The sequence below is a fragment of the Strigops habroptila genome, chromosome 13 (assembly GCF_004027225.2).
Source record: "Strigops habroptila isolate Jane chromosome 13, bStrHab1.2.pri, whole genome shotgun sequence".
Taxonomy (NCBI): Eukaryota; Metazoa; Chordata; class Aves; order Psittaciformes; family Psittacidae; genus Strigops; species Strigops habroptila.
Window position 1 is genome coordinate 2396593 of NC_044289.2, and position 24228 is coordinate 2420820.

Genomic DNA, 24228 nt, shown 5'->3' on the forward strand with positions numbered 1-24228 from the left:
GTAGCAGGTGGCACCAGCACAACCAGCAAATATCAGTTAACTACCTGCAACAGCATGTATGGAGATCCTGCCAGAGGAAAGCGAAGCCAGTTGTCCAGTCTTCCTCCTGTGTCATTTCTTGTGCTCTTTCTAACAATTATACAGTAACTAATGGTGCTTCTCACCCCCACTGGTACAAAGCCCAGAGCTTCTGTTTTCTTTCTCTCTTTTTTCCCCTCCTACTTCAAGCTCTGACACATTTCAGCTCAGCATCTGGCTTTCGACAGCCCCTAGGAGGGAAATTCACACAATTTGGAAGCATTTTGTATAACAAAGCTCAAAACTCTTCTGTTTCACACATGTTCTATTTAGACCCCTGTCTGGAAGCAGCACCACGTTGACCAAACTTCAGGCAACTGTGCAGAGAAAAGAATTCAGCCAGCAACAGCGATCTCATTCAGGCTTCCAAACAACAAGCCCAACCCTGCACCAGAGAAGGCAGAAAAGCTCGTGATCTCATTTTGCAGCAATCTGCCACACTTGTTTTGCATCCAGCTGTTAATTATGTTCCTTTCACTGTAACAACCACAGCTAATGGTTGCCGAACAGACGAGAACACCAAATGAACACAACGTACAGAGGAGCTCAAACAATGCAGAACTCCTATAGCACTTCCAGCCTCCTCCTAATCAAGCTTTTTGACCACATACCGAATGTTTCTTCAAATTAAGCTCTCACCAGAGCCCTACATTTCCAAAGGAAGATGTTCTGGTTCACTGCACAGAGGTTTCACATTGCAGCTTCCAGATGTGGACAGGAGTTTTGTTATTCCAACCCTGTCAGTGATTAATGAAACTACAGAGTATCCTAATTAAAAACTGAGTGGCAATGTTGTGTTGAGCTTTTCATGTGCAAGGGAACACAAGGCTGTATTGCACTTGTGCTAAATTGTTAACTGCCTCAGAGTTTTTGGGGGTGTGCGTTATCAGAATTGCCATGTTACAGCCAGAACTATTAGTTGGCTTTAGGAAGAACAGTCAAAGCTGCTCAGGTTATAGACACACATGAAAACCCAGAACTCTTAAACACAAATTATGCCCACAATAATACTGTTAAACACAAATATATATATATATATATATAAATTTTATATATATATACACACATAATTCTGGGAATGAAACGAAACTTAACTATTTACAGCTTATGTTTGAAATGTGGGGCTTAAGGACTTTAGCACAAAATCAGAAGTGTCACAGCTACTCCTCTGCAGATCTAAATCCCACTCTTGGCCATTTCCACTGTATTTTTCCCACAGCAGTGCACTTCCAGGATGTATAAGCATATACTGCACCAACATAAATTATTGCTTGCTCAAACAGGAATTTGCTTTGTCTGGCAGGAGGTTTCTCCTGCTGCCATAAACTGTGTATCATTGCATACAGACTCTTTTGATTAATCCATGCTTAAAAAGTCCTTCACAGTCTTGTGTTTCTATCAGAACAGCACAAGCAAGTCATCCTTTCCTTACCACCTTATAAGCAGAGTGTGATGCAACCTGCCAGCTCCAGAGATTCAGCAAAAGCAGGAACCACACATCAGTGCTGCCTTAATCCAAGGAATGCCAAGGGAAGCCAACATTTCCATCCATATAACCCATTTATAGCATGTTGTACTTAAGCAAATAAAGTTTCTTCTTCCCTGGGGATCCATTCACTAGCAATTAACTATCACGCAAGGGGGAACTAACTAGACACAGACACACACATATAGTTCATAATTTCCTTTATAAAGGCAAATCCAAAATTGAATTAATTGAGCAATGCTGGAAGGAACCTATCAACTAGACAGGAAACAAAGGTGAAAAGCAGAGTATTGCAGAGATTTGTGCTTGTCGGGCACACAGCAGGAACTCTGCAGTAGAATGGTGATAAATGAAGGTAGTAAACTACCAAGATATGTTGTAAGCATCCACTGGCATTGCCAGCCTGTTAAACAGTGCACAGTCCTCTGTGATGTGCAGTAGTGTTCCGGATGTAAAAGACGCTATCCCAAGGGGAGACCAAAGCCTCCACCATTCACGTTTGATTGATTTTTCTAATTTTGCTCTTTCAGAGGTGATGTCTCAGAGAATTTACCTACATGAAAGTGAGATTCATAGAAGTACTGGCAGATGTGTTAACAACAGACTCGGCTACCCAACTTCCTGATGCCACGTTAATGCTCCAACACTCTTCATGAGATCAGAGTGTCAAATTGTATTGTGTTATGTGATAATGAAAAACAATCAGGGGAGTCAAAGAGGAGGAAGGCGAATGTGCTTAGTCTGGCTCTGGCCTGCAGACCATTAGCTGATCTGGCCTGGAACAGGAGAGGTAAAAGAGAAGGTCACAGACTATCCTAGGCTGAATAGAAAACGGAAAAGAAGCCTTCCCTCTTCCTATAATGGGATCTGTTGGGGCATTACATGGATGTCATCTGAGTCTGAGAATAGGGCAAACTGTTTTCTGTGCACTCTCCATTTTAAACTTAGTATCACAGAGTAAGTATATGTTCAGAGTGTTCAAAGAGTAAGACAGACATGCACAGAGACGTATAGTACAACTTCATCTAGTGGACACTCCCAACCATAAGTGCTACATTATGAAGTGACCAAATGCAAGCTACCAGGTAATCCAACTTCACAGCTTTTGCGTAGTTCTCATCTCATGCCTTCTCCAAAATCACAAGCACTGAGAACTGGAGACTATCAAGGTATTGCAGTTATAGTCTTTTAAAAGCACAATAGCCCCTACCTCTGACATTCATACAACTGCGAAGAAAAACAAATCCAAATTCCAAGCAATTCATTTTGTAAATCACATGCCAACATGTGCCTTTAGCGTCTGGCTCCCCAGTAGGTTTCTCACTGAATCTAGACATCAGAGAGAGACTTAGTGAAGGACAAGTAATGGCATGTTTAATGTACATTAAAGAGGATAAGAAGGAGGAGTTAAACTAGCATCCAATGGAGAAGGAAGAAGAAAGATGAGGATAGACAGAGGTGCTCTTATGTACAGTTTCAATATTCCACTTACTCCATTTGCCTTGCTCAGAGCCTGGAAGTATATGCTGTAGCTTTTCAGGGGAGACAGTGGAGCATTCCAGTAGCCATTGTAGGTTTTGTTGTCACCCACTGTGAAGGGCTGAGTGACAGGCAGATTGATGGGTTTCAGCTCAGCTGCAAAGTAGTGTGGTGAGTCCAGACTGGAAGCGTTCTTGTAGCTCACTGGGACAGAGAAGCACTCAATGATGTCGGCAGCTCTTCGTGCTTTCTGCAGCTTCTCCTCCTTGACAACCAGTTGATAGACACTAGGAGGGAGAGAGGAAGGGAAGTTTAGAGCCCCAAGAGCCTATAATATCAAGAATGTTTCCAACAATAAAAGGAAAATAGTAAAGCAAAGTAAGAAATACATAGGTAGAACATCACTGCACACACAGTTCTTGCACACCAGTAACAGTGGCAGTGGCCGCTATGTGGGCAAGATGCTGATCACTTGCTCTGTTGACTTAGTTGAATTAATCAAGATACACCTTGGTGAAAACCAGAATAATTTCAAAAATATCATTCTTTGGAAAAAGGAGTGACTAATAAAACATCCAACCTATAATGGATATTCCATGTGCTGAAAGCAGATGCTTTCGTCTTCAGCCACCAAGTTGAAACATAAACTGCTTTGGCCAAACGGCGATTGTGGTACAGCAGAGCATCAGAAAGTGGCAATGGGGTCAGGTCCCTTTTGAAATGGCTTCAAGGTACAAGGACCGGTTTAGATGAAAAAAATTCTCATAGCTTCTAAGAACATAACTTTTTTTTGGCCCTCCCTCACATGTCTTTTTGGGATATATCCTCCAATGCAGAGTTCTCTAACATTAATTCCTGATAGCAAGTCTCCCCCTATCCTCCATCACTAAAAGGCTACACCTTACCTAATGAGAAGGGGGCTTAACAGCTCTCCCAATTCACTTTTGTTTCAGGAAACAACTCTTCATATTCTTTCCAACTCTACGAAATGTTAAGCCTTTTCAATTCCTGCTAAGCTTCTGGCCCCTATGATATGTAACAGCAATCTTGGTAGTTCTTACTTACTATTTGGGGCCCACAGAAGTCTCAAGACATTCAAATCATAGAATCACAGACTGGTTTGGGTTGGAAGGGACCTGAAAGCTCATCCAGTTCCAACCCCCTGCCATGGGCAGGGACACCTTCCATTAGAGCAGGTTGCTCCAAGCCCCTGTGTCCAACCTGGCCTTGAACACTGCCAGGGATGGGGCAGCCACAGCTTCTTTGGGCACCCTGTGCCAGCGCCTCAGCACCCTCACAGGGAACAGCTTCTGCCTTATATCTAACCTAAATTTCCCCTGTTTAAGTTTGAACCCATTGCCCCTTGTCCTATCATATGTCTTCTAACCTAAAAATGCTTGATTTCTATTTTATTCAATCCCAAACACTCTTATTTTCTGGTTATAGAAAATGTTTCCTTTATGTACATACATAAATATAGATGTGTAAATATCAGTTAATCTCCTTTCAGCTAACACAGAGGTGAAGGGTTCCCTCCCAAGCAGTGTCCAAAGGCTGCCTTTGGTTATCCCACTTGGTTATCCCACTTACAAGCAATGAACCTATGGACTTGTCTGTCTTCAGAGAAGGGGAAGCTCCCAGGGATACGGGTCACCAGATAACTGCACTCTAATCATTAGGGACAATCATTTGAAGACATTCTCAGTTTCTCCCGTGAGAATATTAATATATGCTCCACCAGCACAGGCACTCTTTTTATCATGAGCAAGAGTTCCGATACATATAGACCCTAATAACAGATACTCTTTCACATACAAACCCTAATAACAGATACTCTTTTGCCTGTATTCTTTCTCGTTTTCACTTTCCTACTTATCCATCGACACACTTCTTCCTTTCACAAGGATAACTCACTCTTTAGCAACCTGACATTTCACTTTTGATATTTATTCTTTTGGTATAACTTGAAGTGTCTCTGGAAGCACAACTGTATGTTCATGAGAATTCAATTGCAATGTAATAGATGTCCCATTTGTGTTCAAAGTTAAAACCCCATTAGTCTGCTCAAACGCTGTCTCCTTTTCTATGAAACAAGTACCTGAGCTGAAGCTGCAGTCACTGTTCTCTCTTGTGAAACTCATGATGAGTGACTGACTGCTTTCTTGGCACCTTTATCCTTTATGCCCCACTCACACTGCCTGACACAGCATGTTCATCTCTGGGTTCTTCACCTGCCTGACCTCGTGACTGTCATCCTTCAGCCTCACTCTTCTCTCTCAGTTATTTGGTAGTGGTCAAGAGGCCACACTCAGCAAGTGGGCAATGGAAATAAGGACATCTCCAAGTGCTCAAGAGAGTGGCTGATTTCCAAGATTACTCTGGACTGAAGATTACCACTCTGAGAAATTGCTTCCGTATAAAATAATCACTTTAGGTCTCACCTTCTGATACTTTGATCCCAGTATTTTAATCTTCCAGGACCCTCCCAAGTGCTGGAGTCACCCCCAGCCAGTGCACAGACTGGGGCAGTCTCATCTTCTTTCTTCTCTTTTCCTGCTGCAGCCCTGTTTTTCAGGCTGTGCTCTCTTCCTCATGTCCTGTTTTTAACTAGGAGTCAGGGCATTTTCCCTGCATTAACCAGTGAGAGGCTGCAAGGCACACCAAGTGCTTCCACACCCGCTACCACCAGCATTCAGATGCTCCCATAACTCTTTACCTTTTCATCAGAGCAAAGAGCCAATGATCCTACATCCAAATAAAATTCCTGTGGGAATTCTGAGTAGCAAGCATCCAGTTACACACCCTAAACTTCAGCCAAACCATCTGCATCACTACAACAAATCTCAAAAGAGCAACAGTCAGTCAACTTTGCTCAGAAGATCATAACTTTCCATGATACATTATGATCCCTATTTGTGGTGGGGCACTAACTCAAACTAAATTTGGTGAGTGAGTCTACCCTTCTGGCCTGCAGAAGCACTTAAGCTGCCATCACATCTATGCTTTGGTGCTGAGCAGGGTCAATCATTTGCTACTTTTTACGACTGACACAGTGTGAAGACAACCAAGGGAAAAGAGGAGTGGCTTTCCAAAAGCAAGTGCTAGAGGGAAGAAAAAAAAATGTGGGCAATGGAAATAAGGAGGAGATATCCAAACTATTCTAATAGCTCTTATTCTGGCTACCAGGAAGGCAGTAACACGGATCTCCTGGGGCTCTCCCTGTCTCAAGCTTCAAAGCTACTGCTTCTAGCCACTACCAGATAACACTGCTTTCATAGCAGGAATCAATACATCAGTTGCAAATGCCCAGCTGGATACAAGAAAGTTTCAGTGTCGTACATTGAAATGATATTAAAGGAGACAACAGAAGCAGAGCATTTAAACTCCCAACACCAGATAACAACTTCAGTACCAATAAACTGAAAGATGATACAGTAAACCCACTATGTTTTTAATATTCAGCCACATCTGCAAACACTGCAAACAAACCCACACACATGCACGCTGCAGGGCAATAGAAACAGGGATCTTGTGTTCCCAGTGCTAAGTTACCCTATCCCACCTCACGCAGCCACATCACACTGCTGTCCCCACAAACAACAGGACAGGACTGCTTCCCAAGCACCCATAAGCTCTGCTCTCTAGGAAGCTCTTGAGGGATTCTCACATCTGGACCACTCAGCCTGACTTCCTAGAAGGCTGAGGAGCCGACTGCCACGATGTGCAGCTGCACACTCCTATGAGAAAGGGAGGCCAGAACAGTGTTCCTTGATGGATTTCAGAGGTCTTAGATAGATAAAACCACATTAATAGAAGCTTTTAAAAGTTTGTGACAGCTCCATCCTAAATCACTGATAAACGCACCAGCCATAATGGTCGTCACAGCACAAATGTTGTCTGGAGAGGAAGAAAATGTGCTCTTACCATCATCTACAAGGTAATCTTTTAAATGATGAAATCTCTATTCAGTGTCGAAGCACAAGTGTGGATAATCAACATTCCAAATCACAGCCTGTTTCTGTGCCACTGAGCTCTCCCTGAGCACTGTTAGACTTCTCCTTCCCCTGCTCTTTGATTTCTTTTTGTGCTGCTGGATGGACTGAGGAAGCTCTTGTCCACAAATCCAGCCATGTATTTAGACCAGACTCAAGTTTTGGATATAGGATGTGTATGAACATGGAGAGGAAAAGCTGAGTGAGCGCTTTCCATAAAACATTCAACATCTGGTCAGTGCAGGTCGGTATCTTGACATAGTACTTACCAACAGAGTGAAATCTTTACTATACCCCTGGTAATTGTAGAGTAGGAAAAGGAATAGCATTCCTTTGTAATCTTACAGTGATCCCCTTACCTGACTTATTAAAGCTTGAAGGAAACAATGCTTCTGCAGCTCAGTACCCCCTCTGGGCCAATTTTGGTACTAAATGTTCTTAAACGTGTCATATAAACATTTAATGCATTTTCATTTAATTTTTGTATGCAACACATAAATATATTATCAGCCATGTATTATTTCCAATAATATTTTCTCCTGGGGAACAAAAATAAGTGGCAATTAGTACAGCTTGATGTTGCAATGTGGTTTTTAGCACATCAGTATGAGCAGGTTTTGTTCACAGAGAACAAGAACTTCTCAAACACATTCCTTTCAGAGTAACTGTTTAACAGGCTACAGGAAATAAGAGAGTACCAACAGACGGTGGTTTCCTTATGAATGGTTATATTAATTCAAATTTAAAAGGACAAAAAGGGGCAAATAAGTAAGGATAGAAAAGACTTGCAGCTTCCAGTAGCTGTGTCATCTCAGGCTGAAGGCATGTGGGATCTAGCAAGCCAACATGGAGCTGGATGTTGAATTTTCACTGTTGCACCTCTTCTATGGAATGAACAGATTCATCTTTTCTGAAAAGGCTACTCTAACCCACGAAACTCAAATCCAAATACTATCTGACCAACCCAAAGGAGTTAATGCTGCACAGAGGTGAATAAAAGGCATCGGGTGCATCTGAGCAGGTTCAAAGGTACATTAACTAGAGGGAACAATAACTAATTCAGCTTCTTTTCTCTTATTTACGATGCAAACATTTTTAAGCAGCATGCTCTTAAGGCCACGGAGCCTTGTCAACAGACTTGTTCATGTTCTCTGCAAGCACCACACAGAAGCCCCACACCCCCAGTGCTGATTTCCTACTGCAGACCTCTGCAACAAGCTGCAGAAATCAGATATAACTTCAGCGATCAAACACAGACCTGCACACCGGAGATGCTGGTACGGGAAACACACCCTGAGACATTTCCCTGTCTGTTATTTAACACTGGTACCCACTGGTACCACTCAGCTTTAAGAGCCCATTTTTAAGCTAACAGTGAAGTTGCAGAATCGAGGCTAAGGATACTCAACATCAGCTTTTTTACCATCTGGTTTTCCATTTAACCTATGATCCCGTTAAATTTGATGGAGCCGACGTAAATATATCTGTATATATCTATGAAGGTTCATGATGTTTATTCTGACAGCATGGACCATCTCCCAGGATACTGGAATGGGAAAGGGTTGAACGTGTTGCCCAATACCCACATTTAGAATTCACATTAGCTATTGAAAGTGCACATGCTTGTTTTATGGCCAAGATGGTTTCAGTGATGCAAACAGAGACAGAAGAGTAGCATCAATATCTTTATTTTCTTTTTCTAAAGGTATCTAAATAAAAGCCTGAATTCTGCCACACAGACTATAAGAAATAAAATAATGGGAAATTTGAGGAAATATAACAGGGATGGAAGCTAGAAATATCCTGTAAAAATCTACCAGTACTCTATAGAGCTTACCCTAAGAAATGGTGAAATTAAACAGTAAATGAGATCCTTCTTACAGTGCCTCCAGCCTCCCCTGAACCTGCACAGGAGGGATTTTGTAAGAAATGCAACCAAAGCCCACAAAACTCTAAAAAAGATTTATATATCACAAATTCTCCTAAAATTGACAAGAACTAAATGGATAACTGCCATAAAGCCTTATGCTGAGACTCGCTGCTCTGAGAATACACTGCACTGCTTTCCTTTGGCTATAATAGTGAGTATTTCCTCACCAGGCTCCTCCTGCAATCCTGTAATCAAACATTCCAGCATTGAGAAGTAACTCCACAGCCAGTTTCCAAGTTCATCCAGTGCCCTGGGTTTAAACAAGTGGCAATATATTCCTGAGAATTGAGTTACCTGCTTCACATGTTCTAAAATGTCACCATTTCGTATCTTCAATAGCACCCGTAATCAGAAGCTCTGAAACTCATCTACAAAACTTAATGAACTGAGTTGCAGAGCCACCTAGGATGTGCATGCAGGACCCAGTGCTCTGTTCTGCAATTTTCTGTCTATTTAAGAACTGATTCAAACTCCATTAAAATCAATTAAAGATTGCTACTATTCCCATTAGGCTTTGGAACAGCCCCATGCATGGGAATACAATATACTGAAGTTCAGGTTAACTTTCAATAAATGTTTTTATGCAGAAAATAGGAGAAAAGAGATTGCTCTGCCATGTCACCTCCTGGAATATGCTTGGCTATTTCAAAGATTCAAAAGTAGCCCGTTATGGATATTGGGCTGCAATGTCATCAATCAGCTTGTTCACATCTGCAGAGCATTCACAAAAATAAAGCTTATAATAGTGATGCTACTCGAGGAAATAGTCTCTCATATTGCAAAGTTATTCACACCAGATCCTTCATTTTGCAGTTATTTTTGCGTGTTCTTTTAACACTCATTTAAATTAAACAACTCTTCTCCTGAATTCACTGAAGTTGAAGAATGCCAACAAAACATCAAAATTCAGCCAGATTTGTAAAAATGGCATAGAAAGAAGAGATGGTAATTACTGCTATGACAAAAACCTGCTGAGCTGGAGCCAATCATAACGCAATCCATTTAATCAAGAGGGCTGGTAAGAGAGTCTCTTCACATTTTCTTCTGCTCTCTTATTCAGTTCAGTTATCTGGTTTTACTACCAAGGGATGTGGTACCCTGAAATTCATGAACAAAGGGAAGCGATTTCACACTTGGATAATACTAGTTGGAGGGAGAGCTTTCGCACGGGCATTTCTTTCTCACTAAACTCTCCAGCTTTGTTAAATTTCTAGAGTGGTAGAAAGGGCCTCTAGAAAAAGTCAGGAAGATTAAAGGCTGCATGTTCCCTCTGTAGAAAAGAGAGATGGTCCCGTGTTCTCCTGAGGGACATGCAGTGGGCGCCTCAATTCATTTCAGGACTTGTGCACACTCTGCCAAGCTTAAGGGAGAAAAGGCAAACCCAAACAAACAATTTGTATTTGTAAAAAAGCATCCTGCCAGCATCACTGTATCAAATGCTAGCTTTGGCCAGGATACTTTGTCTGAAACTCCTTTGCAGTCAAACTGCAGCATAGCAGAAAATTCCCACAACTGAGTAAACCATGAAAAATCTATTAGAAAGTAGTGGAAGTTTTTTGGGGTTTTGGGGGGAGGTTGGGTTTGTTTGGGCTTTTTTGGTAAAAACAAGTGATAATGTAATGTCAAATGCAATGCCACATGGCCTCAGACCCTAGGTGGGTAGACTTTAATTCTGACAGACCTCTGTGGAATGATATATAATGACCCCACTGTTGTAGGTGTATAAACAGTGGCATGGAGAAAGCACAATGAGTGACTTGCCTGGTATCACACAGTATTGGTTGTATATCACAGAATCCCAGACTGGTTTGTGTTGGAAGAGACCTTAAAGCTCATCCAGTTCCAACCCCCTGCCACAGGCAGGGACACCTTCCACTAGAGCAGGTTGCTCCAAGCCCCTGTGTCCAACCTGGCCTTGAACACTGCCAGGGATGGGGCAGCCACAGCTTCTCTGGGAAAAGTCTGTGCCAGTGCCTCAGCACCCTCACAGGGAAGAGCTTCTGCCTAAGAGCTCATCTCAATCTCCCCTCTGGCAGGTTAAAGCCATTCCCCCTTGCCTTGTCCCTACAGGCCCTTGTCCAAAGCCCCTCTCCAGGTTTCCTGGAGCCCCTTTAGGCACTGGAGCTGCTCTAAGGTCTCCCCTTCAGGAGCCTTCTCTTCTCCAGGCTGCCCCAGCCCAGCTCTCTCAGCCTGTCTCCAGAGCAGAGCTGCTCCAGCCCTCGCAGCAGCTCCGTGGCCTCCTCTGGACTCACTCCAACCTCACAATATTCCACTCACCACTACTCTGCTATGACCAACTAATGACCACATCCTTCCAAGGAAGGACAGCTACAGAAAGAAATCTCGTAATGCCAATATTCCCATATAATCCTTAGCAAGTCTGATCATGGTCCACGCACAGCAAACAAAAACATGGTAACCCACACAAAACATAAGTAGCTGTCAAAAAGACAACTGTATTGACAGTCAGCATGTACTAACCAAAAAGAAGGATTTGTGTGCTTCAAAATCTGTTTTTCCCAGCTGTATCATTAGGTCTAATGAAAGATGCTATCCACACTCACACAATCAACCCCTTCCCATCCCCAGACCACTAGAACACTGCTGCTGCATCTGTTTACTTGTATTCTGTATGCATCATTTCTTTAAATGCTTTAAATCTCTCAGTTTAATCTTTTGGGAAATAAAAAGTTTAAAAAAAGAAAGAAAAAAAGTAAAGAACTAGAGGGCATTCCAAAGCTCTGTGTTCCATTATCTCAACCATTTCCATAAGCCTGACCTGGCTTCCAATACAGATTAGACATAATAGCTGCTGTTCCCCAGTGGAACGGGCCCAGTCCTGATCTCTCCAGTACAAAGCTGGCAGATTAAAGATGATGAGTGCAGACAGATACAGCTTTTGCTGCAACAGGAGCTCATGTTAGTGGCTTTGGAGCTGGTTTTCTCCTCCTGAGTCATCTACCATCTGTTTATCTACAAAAACCCCAGCCCCTTTGTTGTTCATGTCCCTCAGCATTCAACAGCACCACTGGCTGAGGTCTTGTCCCTATCCTCAGTGATCACTGGTTTAAGACTAGAATGAAGTTTCAAGCATAAGAAGAGCCAATGTGGTTCTTGAACAACCTGCAGGACAAGGAGAGACCGGCACTCCCTTGCTAGGACTGTCCAATACCTTCTGCTATAGCCTTCATAAACATGGTGGCTTGCGGATGGGTATATTTGCATATATTCTCAGTATTTCCAATGGCTTCCATGAAATTAGGTCCATTTGGACGCAGAAATAATCTAGTCTGGATTTCAAAGCTTTCTCTCCCTTTTCCACAACCATGCCTTCTAGTCTGTGGAGGAAAAACCCCCACAGAAGAATCCAATGTCTTTAGACATCAGAGAGAACAAATACTTCTGTTGGCTTTGTGTATGTTTGGTTTTTTCCAAACTAGAAAGCTAAGAATAACAGAAAACAAAAAGGGGGAACCTGCTCTGTTTCTGACCTCAGGAGAAATTTCCTTACTTCGTGTCCTGGGTTCAGCTATAGCAGTCATTTTTCTCTTTCTTAGTAGCTGGTGCAGTGCTGTGTTTTTGACTTTAGCCTGGGAACAACGCTGATAACACCGATGTTTTTAGTCGTTGCTAAGTAATGTTTACCCTGATCAAGGACTTTCTCAGTCTCATGCTCTGCCAGGGAGGAGGGGAAGCCGGAAGGAAGCAGAGACAGGACACCTGACCCAAACTGGCCAAAGGGGTATTCCATACCACAGCACGTCATGCCCAGTATATAAACCGGGGGGAGTTACCCGGAAGGCCCAGATCACTGCTCGGGTTGGGCTGGGTATCGGTCGGCGGGTGGTGAGCAATTGTATCCTCTGCCCTTGTTATTTCCCTTATCGTTATTATCATTGGTGGTAGCAGTAGCGGTTTTGTGTTATACCTTAGTTACTGGGCTGCTCTTATCTCAACCCGTGGGAGTTACATTCTTTTGATTCTCATCCCCATACCTCCGGGAGCGGGGGGAGGAAGAAGGGGGGGAGTCAGTGAGCGGCTGCGTGGCTCTGACTCACCGGCTGGGCTTAAACCACGACACTAGACAAGGCCCACGTGGTCAGGTACGAGTCTACTCGCAGCTGTGTCATCAATGTACAACACAAAATATGAGCTCCATTGGCTAAGAGATCTTTCAGCACCTGAAGATGCAGATTCCGAATCTGCATCAGCCAGATTCTTTCCACCTTTTCTGGACACTTAGTGCTTTGCAGAAAGTGCAAAGTGAGCATGTCTCTGACACCAGAGAGAGGGCTTTGGTGGTACCGTCACTACATCTGCCCCTGAATGAAGGAAAAAGGAGGATGAAGAAGGGGAGAAGGGAAGTCCCAAGGGCAAGGAATTCTTTACAGCAATTTGCAGCTAGTCTATCATAGAATCATAGAATTGTCTAGGTTGGAAAAGATCTTTAAGGCTTAAGGGGTTGGGGTTGTTCAGCCTGGAGCAGAGAAGGCTCTGGGAGACCTTATTGCAGCCTTTCAGTACTTTGAAGGTCTCTTCCAACCCAAACTATTCAATGATTCTATGACTGAGTCAAACCATACATCATCTGGGGACACCTCTTACCTCCACCATAGTGGGAATGGGGCAGATGCCAACATTCAGAGGTTGTATCTCATAATCCTGTAGTTCACCAGCTCCCTTCAAAACTAGCCATATTTTAGATACAAGAGAAAACATTAGATACAGGGTGTATCCCTTGCCAGAAAAAGCCCTCAGCCTGCATCAACATCAGCTCCTGCAGTCACTTAGGGACTTGTCAAAGGTGACAAGGGAACTCAGCATCGTTTCCTCTCTACCAGAACCACTGCGTGCTCTCCTCTCCTCACCTTCCTCCTTTGCCCCATGACTATTATTAATTAAACCAGCCTTATTTCCCCTTCCTTCTGCACAGTCAGCAAATCCCTCCCCATCTCCTACCTCTGCCTCTTGCTTTGGAAAAGCACTGTGCGAGGAGAACTGAAATTACAGAGAGGCAGGAGAGCACCATGGCTGCAGAGGGTTATTCTTCCAGATTGTCTGGCTGCATTTATGATAATCCCTTCATTCCATCTGCAGCCCACATGCTGGTGCAGCAACCCCCTTTTCTAGTTCCAAGAAATTATGCATTCATTATGGAGGAAATTAACACCTCAAAGCAAACTATAATTAGGAATTCTTCAATTCAGTTTATGCTTTTTCAATTAGCCCTCTATAATTTTAATCACGGGAGCATTATCATGTTTCCAGATTTTATATACCTGTAGTATAATTAAATCCTGAAATGCCTTAGTCTGCAACAACAAAGCAGATCTTACTCATCTTCCCTTTTATTGCATTTTTGGGTTATTATATGCATTGAGGGGCATGTGCTAATGCAAAGGCTGCCTGCCACATGCAACAGCAAAGAGCTCACCCTCTGCACTCACCATCCTCACTCCTAGTAGAGACTGCTGTCTGGATAAAAAGCTCATGCACTGCTTCTGAGGGGTGGATATCTGCCAGGGACTTGTGCCCATACTCATCCCATCTCATCTGAAGTACCTTAAGGAGCTGCTTCAATTAGGTGAATGATCCTTGGTGGTCCAAGAGCGAGCCAAGCTCCTTCCTGACCTGCTCCAACCCCGACTAGCATGGTCAGGCTCAGTTTATCCCACTGAAGGGTCTGACCCAAGGGCTCTCACAGGCAAAGGGAGGGTTGGCATATGCCTCCAGAAATGCAGAGTTTCTCATTTTTTAAATCTTTTACACGCTTTGCTTTGGTCCTTTAGTTCTGCAGTAACAGGTAAGGGGCATGTTGGCTCTGGGAGCTGTAAAGCAAAGAAATGTCTTGGGAAAAGAAACCTTCAAACTGGCAACCATGGGTATTTTCTGCTGTTCCCTCATCATGCTGGTTGACAGCCTGATGTAAGAAAATGGCCATCAATTTGTAATTCTCAACTTAAAGTTCAGACTTCATTAACCTTTTGATTGCTGGAATTTAATCTGACAGTTTACACGGTCAGCATAAAAGATTTATGCAAAACCATTCACTCCCCCACTCTCAGTAACCTCAGGTCTTCAAAAACTAAAAAGCATTAGCAAAAGCTTTACTGCTGAGCTAATAAAATGCTGCTTGACACAGAAGAATTGGAGCTATGTGTAATTTGATTGTTAAAATATTATTATTAAAATATATGCAAATTTTATGGCTTTCCTCTCCCATTTCTGTCTCCTGCCAAAGCTCTCCGTGGAAAGACACAGCAGGTCACCCAAGCTCAGACAATGGCTGTTTCTGATGGTTGGTAAATCCCAGACTGGTTTGGGTTGGAAAGGACCTTAAAGCTCATCCAGTCCCAACCCCCTGCCACAGGCAGGGACACCTTCCACTAGAGCAGGTTGCTCCAAGCCCCTGTGTCCAACCTGGCCTTGAACACTGCCAGGGATGGGGCAGCCACAGCTACTCTGGGCACCCTATGCCAGCGCCTCAGCACCTTCACAGGGAAGAGCTTCTGCCTCAGAGCTCATCTCAATCTCCCCTCTGGCAGGTTAAAGCCATTCCCCTTGTCCTGGCCCTACAGGCCCTTGTCCAAAGCCCCTCTCCAGGTTTCCTGGAGCCCCTTTAGGCACTGGAGCTGCTCTAAGGTGTCCCCTTCAGGAGCCTTCTCTTCTCCAGGCTGCCCCAGCCCAGCTCTCTCAGCCTGGCTCCAGAGCAGAGCTGCTCCAGCCCTCGCAGCAGCTCCGTGGCCTCCTCTGGACTCGCTCCAACAGCTCCACGTCCCTCTTGTGCTGGGAGCCCCAGTATTCTCTGATAACAATACGCTGATCCAGTAAGAAAATGCATTTCCTGTACCAGAGGAGACAATTGACCCTAAATGCCCCTTATCCTCACTTTTTAGGGCCAACATCCAGCTTTTCAGGGGGAACTAAAAAACCCCCTTAAAATACCCATTCGACTAATCATGCCATACTACATAAAAGACTAAATATTCCTTCCTGATAATTACAGTTGTCACTGTGCATCCTGATGCATCCCTGTATATCTCCATTGTGCTTCTCTCCTGATACAGTAGGGAAAGCACTTCTAAGATTCTGAGTACCTCTAAGTACAGCTTAAGCCATCATGTGTAATGTAAATCCACCACTCAAGGACGCAGCTGAAGTGGAAGTCCATGCTCAGGCTTGCAGTGCCCTGGGTTTGGACACACTGAGGAGGTCAAGCCTGCAAATGCTTACTGTGCAACTCTATTCTGTTCCTTTTTTGTCTAATAAACTCCACGCTGATCCACGCAGCTGCCTTTATTCCAGGCCTTCCACCCACACTCTTATTTTCACTCACTCACATTCACACGTAGTTCAAAAAAAGCAGATCTGGTTTATCTTTAAGAGGAAAGAAACTCATTTACCTTCATAGTCTTGCCTAAATGAACGGCAGAATGCCATGCAGGAGAAACCCAGCTTGAAAGATATCAGAACAATATCCCTGAGGTCTATTGTATGAGATGTTAATTAATACAGATAATTAGACTTATAATATCAGAAGCTTAGATTGATAATCTCATTCCTTATTAGATACTACAAAATTAAAAGATCTAATGTGATGATTGTTTGCCCTGTATTCAATCAACCAACTCATGTGATGCCTACAACTGAGAAAGCAGGCCACGATTTTATTTTCCAGGTATTTATAACATGCCCATCAAGGCAAGTGAACCTGCAGGATTACCAAGGGCAGGATAATTTGTTATGCTTCCCACCGCTTTCAACATTAGAACCCCTTTTATCGTTTCCATGCTCCCTGACTCCAGCCTTTATTTCCAAACACAAGGTACACTGCGTGGGAGTTTCAAGAACAAGAAATTGCCACCTTTTCTTGGCATTAATGAATTAATTATCGACATAAATGCCTGAGGCAAGCTCATGTGATGCCTCTAAGAAGTTGCAAAGCAGTGAGCTGAACAGCATTGCTCCCTGTATAGCTACGGAGAGCTGCGCACCAAAGCCACCCTCTGTAAAACCAAGTACTCCAGCAGATTTTACAAGTTTATTACTGCTTCTCTTACTCTTCCTCCACCACAGAACCAAGGTCACTAGGCTGCAAACCACTCCTTCAGGAGGATGGGGAGAACTGCTGCGCATTAAATACGAAACCAAAGTAAGGATGCTAGTGAGAGGGATGTAGGGTAAGCTCAGGATGAACAGATGATGCCTGAAATCACAGAAAAAGAAAGAATTACCTAGAGATAATTCTTTCTGAAGATAACAAGCATAATGTGAAGCCACAGTTGTAGCCTATGGCTCCAGAGATTCTCAGTTTCTACTTTGCTGCAGACTGAAATGGAAGACAAGTTTTATCTAGTCAAAGTCTCAGTACTCCAACATAATATGGAAGTGATACCACTTCCCTTTGTCACAGGAAATTCTCATTTGTTACAACATGTAGGACTGCAGTATACAGATACATCATACAGGATTGTTTGCTTGGAGAACAGCTTGAACATAAAACCAGAAAAAATCCCGCTGTTCTTAGGTCTCTGTTAAAAAATACTGCAGCTGTTTTCTCTTAATCTCTTTAGCATCACATAAACCACAAATATTTCCTTTATTTCATACTTGGGAGCCCAAGAATCAGATGACAATACTCAAGAGTAACATGGAACTTGGTCCATATAAATTAATTTCTCCTACTGGCTGGCTGTGGATATGAAAATACCTATTTCACCTTTGCTCAGCATGCCTAAATGTATCTAAAATATTTAAACTCCCATTCTCCTATTCAGATTTATTCATTCCCTTTAAGATGTACATTAATAAACCTTCCCATCCTTCCTCACCAAAGTGAATACAAGTATCCGACCATCACACACACACAACGTACATGACTGTTACCTGAATATATTTCTCCAGAATCACACATTCAACCTACACTGCATATATATATAAAATATATATATATCCCAAAATAAATATGCATAAAGGCAAGTGCAGAGATTGAATATCTTTGTCCTAATAATACTGTTCTTTAGCACAGTACAGGGCTCAGGTGCTTAAAGGCTGTACCTGTGTGCTGGCAGACACACAAAGAACAGCACAGATTATTTACTGTTACACCTCAGAGAGCTTCAGGAAGATAAGGGAGACGAAACCCATCCTTTTCCAACAGAGAAGTTCTCCGTTGTCTGAACCCCCCAGAAAATAATTGTAGACTCTTCTCTAACATCCGCCTACAGTGTCCTCAGCTCAAAAACTGACAAGGCTCAAAAATCACCCTTAAGGGGAGCATTTATTTAAACTTTGAAATCGTCAAAACTAATACGTGCTCAGGGAATTTGATTTTCTCCATAACAGTAGTATAGGTAGATTGAAGAACCAACTGCATGTTAATAAACCAGGTGGACTTTCAAATATCCAACACACAAAAACCAGCCCAGTGGACATGTCATGTACATAAAATACCTCACAATGGTATTTTCAAGCTGTGAACAGGATATAAATTCTCAAATAGAGGTCTAAGGATGTCACATGTGAATAATCTATGAAGGACTGACTCAGCCCTCCTGACAATAACAGAGTCAAAAGGCAGAATTATCCTCAAAATCACATTGGAGATTTTGAGGAAAGAGTTGAGGAGTAAAGATTAAGAACACTTGCATTCTTCTTTCCTCTTCTGAATCTATTATAGATGAATGTCAGTCTTCAGCAAATCAATCACAGCACCATTCACAGGTTTTAGATTGATACAAGAACACCTAAAAGTTATTTTTTAAAGGGCAACGTGGAGTCAAGCTCTGCAGGTTATACTATGGAAAATAAAGGCAAGAATGGAATGCCTGTGCCACAAGGGAGAATATTTATGCTTGCTGAGGCATCATTCTTTTGGCAATAGGACAAAATAGTTCAAAGAATATCTAAGTGTATATTATTCCTATTAGTTTATATGAAAGCATCTTCACTGTTATCTATAGATCATTAACAATGCTGAGATCATGATCATTAGTTTTCTAAAGAACCTCATTTAAGTTATTTATCATGCGCTCTGGGCAACATCAGAAATGTCTTAATGTCGAAAGTGACTTTGCATTTGGTGTGCCTTCATTTCAGATGAATGGGAGGACAATGAATCTTGTTTTAAATATTCTCCACTATTACTCTAAAAATGATCTTGCAGCCCCTACTCCATCTGTATGCTGGCTCAGACCACAGCACAGTGAAACACCACAAGACGAAGTCACAGAACTGTCTTCCGTATGGACACTGGCTTACAGTCACACTCCACACGTACTCCAAGTCACCATCCCCTGCATATGAGATGAAATATGAAGAATAATTACTGTATAGTGATATTATTTTCATCTTCACAGTTTGGAAGGATTATAATAAAAACCTGGAGCACTGCAGAGCAGAAATTGTCAGGTTGATGAGATGAAGGGTTGACCTATTTCTGCAGAGTGGAAGATCTCAATATTGAAGGTTTTATAAGAAGGTGTGAGGAAAATCCATTTCAGACTAATGTCAAGTAGCTTTGCAGACCCCTCTCAGGAAAGGGATTTAGGAAAGCATGGTCCTGTCTACAAGGGAGGCCGCGAGAAGGGGCATCCCACCAGGATGCTGCATCATACGGTATCCCCTCCAGTGACCTCAGCACCACCTCACCTCTGCACAAGGACGCTTCCCAGTCTTTTGTCTTCAATCTGTGTCTGCATTAATGCCTTTGGTAACTGAGCAGAGGATGGCATCCAACTAAGAATCACAGCATCAACCAGGTTGGAAAAGACCTTTAAGATCATCAAGTGCAACTGTTCCCCAGCACTGCCAAGGCCACCACTAACCCGTGTCACTGAGGGGCTCATCTACACTGTTTGTGAACACTTCTAGGGACGATGACTCCACCACTGCCCTGGGCAGCCTGTAAGAGGGGCTCCAAGTCACTGAAGCTTGTATCAGGATTTTAAAGCATTCTGAAAATCAGTTTTATCATATTTAATAGAGATGAATGGAAAATACTACACTTGTGAAGGAGAAATAAATCATACACAAGCGAAAGGTAGCACAACTAACCTGACAACAACAAAGAGGCTATATTGGATCTCAGCTTGAATACAAAAAACACACTGAGGAGGAAAAACACCTCATTCTTGTGTGTTACGAGTGTCACAAGCACTTCACAGTATGCTATTCTAATCTGCTGGGTGCTGCTGAGGCCACTAAGGGAATGTTACCAGCTTTTCGCTGTGGTATTTGGAGAGAATTCACACAAATTGGAGTGTGTGCAGAACAGGCTGAGAGAACAGGGAAGAGGTCAAGAAAATCTAAGGTTGAAATAACTGGATTTGTTGAGGCCAGACTTAGAGCCGTCTCTGTAGTTATAAAGGGAAAGGTATTCACACATTCTGAGGCTGTCATAGTTGTTAATAAAAAGCTAAAATTCACCCCAAGACCCTCTCCTCTTTGTCCCCTCTTATCTGTTCTGGTTTTCATATACATGTCTGTAAGTCAATTGAATGGGCTTATAATAGGAAATAATCTTATCACTTCGATGTGACATGTAAATACTTCACTCTCTGCAAACCTGTGTAGAACAGGCTACGATGCAATTAAAGAAATCAGAGTGAACATTTCTAAAAATCTCTACCAAATATTTTATAACAGATGTATTTTCTGGGAAAGACATTACTCACTGAATGCAGTTAAAGGGCGGTAAATTGACTTGGAGAAGAATCACAAGACTTTCCAATAAAAAGACAAAATAGCAACACTTTTAACACAGCAGGTGGTAAAACGAGATATAGGAATGTTCCCTCATATAAAGAAATAAAACAAAACAGAGCTGTGTGATTTTACTGCTCTTTTCCAACAGAAAAACACCTCTAAAGGACTCAGAAAATAGGCTCCTAAATTCGCTTATATGAAGTACCAGAGATTGCAACGGAAAGTTTAAAATATATTATTCAGAACAGTCAAAAAGGGATGGTGCTAAGTGTGAAAGAGCAGAGTTTTTGCTTGAAACTATCAGTGCAGTTTGGGGGAGAGCTGTGACAGCGGGGCACCAACTCATAGATTCATTAGATCAGGTAGTTCACGTCTGAGCAATTTGCTCCCGAATACTGCTCCCAAGGACATCTTTCAAAAGCACAAAGAACCTCTCAGTGGGGTCTAGGAACCCAAGTCACTTGAGAAGAAAGGACTGAGGGTTTTAAAATACCACCCATAGGAAAAAATTCAAGTCTCCTGTGAAAACTGGAGGCAAAAGCCTGAAGAGCCTCCAGGAAGGTGATGGCTGCTGGATTCCACTGGAAAGCAGTCACTTTTATCATAAGTGATTCAAATTCCTGCTCTCAGCTGAGGAGACTGGCAGGATGAATGACCAACTGGCACTTCTGCCACTGACAGATAAGGCAGTGCCAGCTCAGAGGGCTCATCTGTGCTGATGCTTTCCACCATGTACAAAATCGCCTAGATGGAAGAGAGCAATGAAAGACACTTCTGTGAGTTGTGTTCCCACAGTCAGTGATCTGCGGTTGAGTGCCCCATTGCAGCATCTCATCAGTAAGAACGGGACCCAGCTCAGAGACAGACAGAAATGTCTTCTGGAAGGTCCTCACTCTATTCCACGGGTGCCTGTGCACCTTCCTACCCCATAATCCTCTCCTCTGCCAGTGGAAGCTGCTTGCCTACAAGCGGCAAAGCCTCACTATACCAGAGTTCATTTTTTGTGGACCAGATTACTACTTCATTCTGCAACCAGCCCAGCAACAACAGCTGGATTATAACATGAGGAGTGCGGTTAGATCCAGAATCTGGACAAAAGCATCCACAAGCATTAAAGATAATGCTGGCATTCCTGTGATAGCTACAAGAAGGCTCTCTCCATCACAGGAGGGAGGGCAGGAGGTGGAGGCCTGAAGCCTCCCCTCCACCTTTTCATGGTGATGCTGCATTCCCAGCAGCACAGCACAGAGCTGCACATACCAATGTACTCCAGTGCTGCAAAGGCATCTGAAGTGATGCTGAAAGGGTAATAACCCTGTGCAAGGCTATCAGCATCCTTCCTGGAGGTTAACAGCAGGAGGCAAGCAGGTTGAGGCATTGATAAAAGGAGCCCGTGAAAAGCAGAATCAACAGCAGAGTTGGCCTTTGAGCCAGCGTTTGCTTTTCGCAGCTACATTATCAGGTGAGAATGAGAGAGGCGTGAGCGAAGCCTGGGGAGGAAGGAGAGGGGAGAACTGTGCAAAGGAGAAGGGGAAAGACCTACCTGACAGGAGCTCCCCGGGACTGAGCAGGCTTCAGCATGACGGTGATGGTCGTGTCAGTCTCATTCAGGGGCGAGTCTGTGTCGTATTCTGGCATCGACGGTGCTACAGCAGAAGAGCAACATGTTAGTTATACCCCAGCTACTGTCTTGGGTAGTGATGGCAACGTGATAGTAACAGTTCTAGGAGAGTGTTTAACATTTCTCAAATGAAACACCAAAATGCTTCCCCAATGTTATGCCCAAAATTGTCAAAATTGCTTAAATATTTGTAAACTCTTCCTATTAAAATTAAACAGGAATAACACACATGAATCTTCCAGATGGCTTTGAAAATCCTGTCTGGAATTTTTAAGATTTAATAATCCTTTGAGATGGGATCATTCCTTTGATTTTAAAGGGGAAGAAAGAAACTGCCTGGACGTTGTTAAAGACCACTTAGGATGAGGGAATCAATGGCAGAGCTAAGAACAGCACCCAGGAAACCCGGCTTTTGTTCACTGTTCAGGTCATTGGATTAGCCTCCCCCACAACTCAGAGTTTTTAACACAGAGACTTAAACTGTGTCTCCTTCATTAGCTGGAGGGTCTGTTATGAAGCACTAAAGATGAAAAGAGAGAAGCCCAAATTAGCCGGGTTATTTTAGCACTCCAACCCATGACATTTTACCCCAGCGCTTTAGTGATGTTGAATCACCAGGCAGAATTCCAACGGCGTGCTCAGTGTTCCCCAAAGCAACAGAGCAACCCACTGAATATTCACACTTAGCCAAAGTCTAGTTTCTACTTCTGCTTTGTTATCTTCTATTAGGATCACTTCACGAAAGTAGGATAGCTTCCCTTTGGAAACATTATTACATCCCTTCTTCTTTCCCTCACAGCAGACATCTGTTTGGGGCAATTTTGACTGTGGAAGAACTGAAGAGATCACGAGATCAGAGCAGCACCAAATTTATTCCAAAGATGCAAGTTTTGTTGAAATAGCTTTGAAGTAGAGAGCAAACAGAGGAATCCACACAGCTGGTTCAGCTGTAACTCACAAGGGCAAGCTGCATTGCGGGGAGCCTATCTTTAATCCTCTCACAGAGCTTTCCACTGTAATCCTGTTTAAAATCAGGATTTTTATCTAAATGCCTGAAAACTGTCAAGAATGGTGGTTGCTATTATCAGCTCAGCCACTGACTTCCCTGTCAATAAGCTGGCAATGAGTTCAGCATGAATGCCAGTTTCTTAATGAGGATTTCTCTGAACAAGGTGCTCACTCCAAGGGGAAGCAGTGTGCATCATTTAAAGAAGATGCATGTTACCAATGGTCTTCTTTACCAGAGATCACTGTAGCTACTGGAGATCCCACCACAAGAACTGTTTAGCACCTGCTCTGGCCAGAGGGACTGGTGCTACAGCCGATGCAATACTACAAACAGGTTGCAATGCCAGTCTGGGCACCAGAAACAGGCTGGGCTCTACCTTTGCAGGCTCCATCATCCTTCTCTGATGCAGCTTCTTCTAGTCTAACTGCAGCACTGCACTGGACCACTCAATTGTTTCTGATATGTCAGCTAGCTCGGCTGGCTCCTTCTGACCTCTTTAGTTATACTCTGTGTAAAACAGTCCACCTGCTGCAGAGCATTTACACTCTTACTTTCAGACACGTACAATTAAAAAGTAAATGCAAAAACATAGGTCTTGGCAGCCTTGACTCTCTAAAGGTATTGACCATAATTGTGCAACATTGAGCACAAGAAGGCTGGAACAGCTCTGCTCTGGAGCCAGGCTAGGTCAGCCTGGAGAAGAGAAGGCTCCTTAAGGGGAGAACTTAGAGCAGCTCCAATGCCTAAAGGGGCTACAAGAAACCTGAAGAGGGGCTTTGGACAAGGGCCTGGAGGGACAGGACAGGGGGAATGGCTTTAACCTGCCAGAGGAGAGACTGAGGTGAGCTCTTAGGCAGAAGCTCTTCCCTGTGAGGGTGCTGAGGCGCTGGCACAGGGTGCCCAGAGAAGCTGTGGCTGCCCCATCCC

At 43.2% G+C, this 24228-nt stretch overlaps 1 protein-coding gene across 3 annotated transcripts in view; it reads right to left on the reverse strand.

The window, feature by feature from the left end:
• Window positions 1–24228, reverse strand: part of PTPRT (protein tyrosine phosphatase receptor type T) — a 447177-nt gene that overhangs the window by 94192 nt on the left and 328757 nt on the right. For all 3 annotated transcript variants that reach the window (XM_030502880.1, XM_030502878.1, XM_030502879.1), the window contains 2 exons: window positions 22215–22317; window positions 3057–3330 (listed from right to left, as the gene is read on the reverse strand). In XM_030502880.1, coding sequence (XP_030358740.1) covers window positions 3057–3330; window positions 22215–22317 — 377 coding nt within the window. The remainder of the gene's footprint in view (window positions 1–3056; window positions 3331–22214; window positions 22318–24228) is intronic.